At 43.3% G+C, this 5,831-nt stretch overlaps 1 protein-coding gene across 1 annotated transcript; it reads left to right on the forward strand.

Annotated features, from left to right (window-relative positions):
- The first annotated feature begins 276 nt into the window (after positions 1 to 276).
- LOC122038130 (UDP-glycosyltransferase 73C1-like) lies at positions 277 to 2,046 on the forward strand. The gene has a single exon (XM_042597738.1). It carries the CDS (start codon positions 358 to 360, stop codon positions 1,834 to 1,836), a length of 1,479 nt encoding a protein of 492 aa, XP_042453672.1. The 5' UTR covers positions 277 to 357; the 3' UTR covers positions 1,837 to 2,046.
- Positions 2,047 to 5,831: the final 3,785 nt, after the last annotated feature.

The raw sequence follows: 5,831 nt of genomic DNA on the forward strand, positions 1-5,831 counted from the left end.
GATTAAAATCTGATACGATTTCAATCTCTCCGGCTACTAGAAAACAAACGAAACGTTTGGTATGGAGTTGGATAATCGACCACTGGTTCTTAATCGTTCTCCTTTCCAGTTCACAAGCCAGATGATTATAGAATTTGGATATTTTCGGATGAGTATAAGATATTTTTTGATGTTCGCACATGATCATAGAATATCAGGGAACCATTTTTAAATAAGAAAACGCAAGGGGTGAAGGTAAAATATTATAAAAAATTAAATACGTATATGAAGAGATAAATTTAACTTATCCGAAGTGGGTATGCTTTTTGGCACGCACGCGACCGCCAATTCGCTGTCCTGCTTCCGTCCCCATCGTCCATGGAGGAGGAGCGTCCCCGAGAACGGGCGCCGGCGTTGCACTTCGCCCTGGTTCCCCTGATGACGCAGGGCCACACCATCCCCATGCTCGACCTCGCCCACCAACTCGCCCTCCGCGGCGTCCTCGTCAGCTTCATCACCACCCCCTTCAACGCTTCTCGCATCCGCCACACGATCGACCTCGCCGAAGCCCGCCGTCTCCCCATCCGGTTCGTCGAGCTACCCTTCCCAGTCCACGAAGCCGGCCTCCCTGCTGGCTGCGAGAATTTCGACACCCTCCCAAAGACAGAGCTGTACATCACTTTCTTCCAAGCCTGCTCCAAGCTCCTAACCCGCCCGCTTGAGCTCTACCTGGAGCAGCACCGACCCGATGTCATCGTCTCCGACTTCTGCCACCCGTGGACGCGCGGAATAGCTGAGAGACTCGGAGTTCCGCGGCTCATCTTCTATAGCATGTGCTGCTTCGCGCTCCTATGCACCCACAAGATTTGGGGCCACAAGATGTTAGAGAGAGTAGACGACGAGAACGAGCCGTTCGCCATTCCGGGCTTGCCGGAGGAGCACGTAATCGAGATGACGAAGGCCCAGGCGCCGGGGTTCTTCCCTGGCCCTGCTTTCGTGCAGATGGATAACGACGTGCGCGAAGCGGAGTTCACCGCCGACAGCGTGATTTTTAACACTTTCTACGACTTGGAACCTTCCTACGTGTCCGGGTACGAAAAGGCCATGGGGAAGAAGATTTGGACGGTCGGTCCGTTGCTGTCGCACAGTCAGAGCGTCGTCGACATGGCCATGAGGGGGAGGAAGGCGTCCATCGACACGGAGCGATGCTTGGCTTGGCTCGACGCGATGATGCCGCGGTCGGTGATCTACGTCAGCTTCGGGAGCCTCACACGCGTGGCGCCGTCGCAGATGATGGAAATCGGGCTGGGACTGGAGGCGTCAGGGCACCCGTTCATTTGGGTGATCAGGAGCAAGGAGGAGTTATCGCCGGAGGTGGAAGAATGGCTGGCCGGAGGATTCGAGGCGAGAGTTAGATCGAGGGCGCTGTTGATCAGAGGGTGGGCGCCGCAGGCCGTCATCCTGCCTCACCCTGCCGTCGGAGGTGTGATGACGCACTGCGGGTGGAACACGATCTTGGAGACGATCACGGTGGGGCTGCCGATGATCTCGTGGCCTCATTTTACGGACCAGTTCTTTAACGAGAGGCTGGTCGTCCAAGTGCTGAAGGTCGGAGTTGCGATTGGGGTGAAGGTGCCAAATTTCATTGGGATGGATGACATAGAGACGTTGGTGAAGAGGGAGCAGGTGGAGGAGCGGGTGAGGACTCTGATGGATGGAGGACCGGAAGGTGAAGAAATGAGGAAGAGGGCGGCGGAGTTAGCGAAGAAAGCGAAGGCGGCCATGGAAGAAGGGGGTTCGTCCCATTCCAATCTCACTCACCTGATCGAGCATTTCTCGGGGATTAGATGCAAATGAACAACACTCACATGCACGACTTCTCTCCGTGTTCAATTGCGCTACTTGTTCTCGGTTCTCGGTTCTCTAAAATTGGATGCACTTTGTTTGTAATTAGATGCATCCTGTATCCCCTTCAGTAAGTGGTATTATTTCATCATCACATCTGTATCCATCTCACATGTTTGCTCCGGATTCAGACTATATCTATCAAAGCGCTAATGTTTGAAATCTTTCTTGCAAATTAACAAGTCGACTTCTTCTTTTCTCTCTCTCTCTCTCTCTCTCACCCACACAACATCTCTCTCTCACCCACGGGCTGGATCAGCTGGTTAGGTGTCTGTAATTTGTCAATGAAATCGTGGGGTCGAAAGTCACCAGTTACATTCGGGAATAAAAACCTGGTATGCTGCGTCAAAAATTCCTTCGACCCCCAGTCACCTATCCTGCCCAGCATTAACCGTGATTTACTCCCTCTGGAATCTTGTGGGGTCGGGGCCAGGGGGCCGCTAGGGTGGCGGTTCCATCTTTTTGCCAATGTTTGCTCCGGATGACGATCCCGCAGGTCATCCGAGTTGGTATGTGGCGGGTGTTATCATAATGAGGTCGCAGGGTCGATCCTCGGGGTAGTTGGGGAATAAATCTCCTATCCCCGTATTACACCCTGTCCGTTACATGCTCGCTCGGATGCTATGATTTACCTCCCTCGTCATGGCCTTAGGTCGGGTACGGCGGGGGTGAGCGTTTCGCCTTTTGCCACAATGTTTGCTCCAGATGACTTTTTTTTTGTCTCACTAATCTCGCTGTTTCGGCTTTATTATGGATAGATACATGACATTTAGGAGTCAAGCTCAACACGTATGATAACTATCCCTAGGTCATGGTGTTGTGGTAGGACATCCAGGTTATCTCTTAGGCACCCACGGTTCGAACCCCAGCTACGGCGTATTTGTAGGAATTTTCCCTCCAAATGGGGGGCGTAATCAAAGGATGCTGGGTTTCTGAGCTGGCTGCCGCGTGCGCTTCCCGATTTACCCTGGTGGTCGATGGGAAACTTCTGTGGGACCGGACTGGTCACCCTAGAGATAGTCAATGAGACTAACTGGGATTATCATAAAAAATCATAAGCGAGTCCTATTGGGATGGTCTGATGGTTAATATATGAGGTATTATTATCTTAAGGTCTAAGGTTCAAGTTTTAATATAGCCGAGGTAAATACATCCCTTATATGCTAGTTACTATTCCAAAGACTAGTAGTCGTCCATGATTTACTTCCTCTGTGTTAGCTCTGAGACAGGTTGGTGGGGGCGCTGAGGATGAGTATATTCGTCTTTTGCCATCATAGAAAAATATGAACGAAAATTACTAGTCTGACTAACCCACCCGAAATTTACTTAAGTCTAGACGCACGACTATTTAAGATGCTTTAAGAAAAATAATAATAATTCAGTTAGCCTCCTTGATTATTTCTGGGGTGTTCGGTTCAGTCCCACCGAAATTTTTCATCGACCATTAGGATAAATCGGGAAGCATACGTAGTGACCAGTCCAGAAACTCAATATCCTTTGATTGTGCCCCATATTTGAAGGAATATTTAAGATGTATTAAGGCTTCAATAGTTAGTGGTGCAATTGATTGGTAGAGCATGTCTAGCGAACAAAAGAAAATTGATTTGCCAAGCTTCTGTTTGCTTGGTATACCCTTCCAATCAATTGAACTAAGCCCAATCAGTCAGACTATTTGATTCAGGTAGTTTCTATTTGCTCAAACTTTGTTTTCTAATCGATTGAAGTAATCATGAATCAATTGATAAGTCAGTTTGTGTAAACCCCAAATTATGAGTTTAACCCAATCAATACCAATTGATTGGTCTCCCGAAAATCCTAATTCAGAATTTAGGATTTAAGATTTAACTTACCAATCGATTGATATATTCTACCAATCAATTGATAAACTTTAATTTAAAATTTCCATCCCAAAAACCCTAATTACATAACCTCCTTTAAGTCTACAATGTATCAACCGATTATTAAATGTTGTCAATCTATTGATACACCTCTTTCAGTCATTCTAATGCTCAAAGTTCGTATAAATTATTCTACCCTTGATTCGCCAATTATCTCATGTCAAATAAACATCTTGTTCCATGGACTTTTGTACTTGGAGCTTTATTTTCTCTAGGTCTTCATTTTTCTCTTGTATTGGATCTCACGATTTACTCAGATTTATACTTTTTGCCAAGAATCTTGTCCCTGACCTCTTTAATCTTTTCTTATTTTACATCCAATCTTCCAACACGTATTGACTTCTTCTTGCCAATAATTTGTCCATTGATCTAAGAAGTTGTCCATTGACTTCTTCTAACATGTACACTTGTATACAAGTGAGATCCATTTATTAAAACTTTTCATTCGGGATATAATTGTACCAACATACACTAAAAAAAAAAAACATTACCGATGGATCATTCCATCATAGTTTCGTCGGCAAAGACATTTATCGACGGAAAATAATGTGTCAATGTAAAATTCGTTGAAAAAATATACTTCAACGGAATACCTGTTCTGTCGGTAAATATACCGACGAAATTGTTGTTTCCGTTGGTATATATATACCGAGGGAACAAGTATTCTGTCGAAAATCTTGCCTTAATACACCATAATCCCATTTAGAGATTACTGACGGAATGTCCAATTCTGTCAGTAATCTCCAACGGAATGCCCAATTCTGTTGGTAATCTCCAACGGAATTACACATTCCGTCGATAATTCCATTTAGGGATTATCGACGGAATGTCCAATTCCGTCGGTAGTTACCGACGGACTATCCAATTCCATCGGAGATTACCGACGGAATTGGACATTCCGTCAATAAATATTTATGATATCTACCTACTGATTTTTAATTTTGTCGGTATTCCGTTAGAAATTTAAACAAAAATTCACAGATGATATTTCAATTCAATGATATTTAAATTCAACTCATAAACTGTATACAATTTTTATACACATAAAGAACCATCACAAATGATGACATTTTATATATACAGACGATATAAAAAGTTCACAATCCACAAATACATTTCACATTCATACATCCATACATTTCACAATACAAATAGTAATAGAAAACTCATATCTATCCATATCTATAATAGAAACATTCTTACAAACAAAACAATAGAAAAAAATTTACAATAACCGGTCATAATCCAAATAGTACATCCATATCTAATATTACAATAGAAAATCCTACAAAATGTCAAATATAATAGATTTATATTATATTTTTATATAACTAAAAATATTGCATATATATAATAAGTTTTAATACCTGAATAGTCAGCATGAGCAAATGATGATCATCAATGACAATAGGCATGGACTCCTGAAACATATAGTAAGACAAAACTTAAATATTAATCTAGTAAATTATCAAACCATAATAAATATAGTTTGCATGAGTTATGGATGATAAAAAATTTTAAGTTATGGTTGAACAAACCTAAAAAAAATTATTTATCATGATCTAATGGAATATGGATCCTGAGTCTCCTGTGGCAGTGGGGGTAAATGACCTACAAACGCTCATATCTGAGCCATGACAGCATCATGATCATGTTTCCGCTTCCGATCATCCTCAACTCGTTGCCGCTCAGCCGCCATCCACTCATTCATCTTCTGATCCATTGAGGCAACTTGAGTATGTAGTTCTTGATTTTCCCGTCTTAAAGACTGTATCTCAGTAGAAGAAGAAGAGGAACCATCACAACCCCTAGGAGTCCTTAAACGATAAAATACGACGTTGGCTTGGGAGCCAAGGCCATAGAGGGTGGAGTGTTTTGTTCGTCCATTGACAACATCATAATAAATATCATTTAGTACTTCGGTGGATAGAGACTGTGACTCCCCTCCCCACCCTCTGCCGGTGGCTGAGATGCTTGAGCCACTCTATCTGTAATTTGATCCTGTGTGAAAAAATATAATATGAATATTATTCAATTTAATCATAATTA

Source organism: Zingiber officinale, chromosome 1A, assembly GCF_018446385.1.
Source record: "Zingiber officinale cultivar Zhangliang chromosome 1A, Zo_v1.1, whole genome shotgun sequence".
Taxonomy (NCBI): domain Eukaryota; kingdom Viridiplantae; phylum Streptophyta; class Magnoliopsida; order Zingiberales; family Zingiberaceae; genus Zingiber; species Zingiber officinale.

What these genes read in the sequence shown, in the direction of transcription:
- LOC122038130 (XM_042597738.1), top strand. Translation starts at nt 358, where the DNA reads ATGGAGGAGGAGCGTCCCCGAGAACGGGCGCCGGCGTTGCACTTCGCC.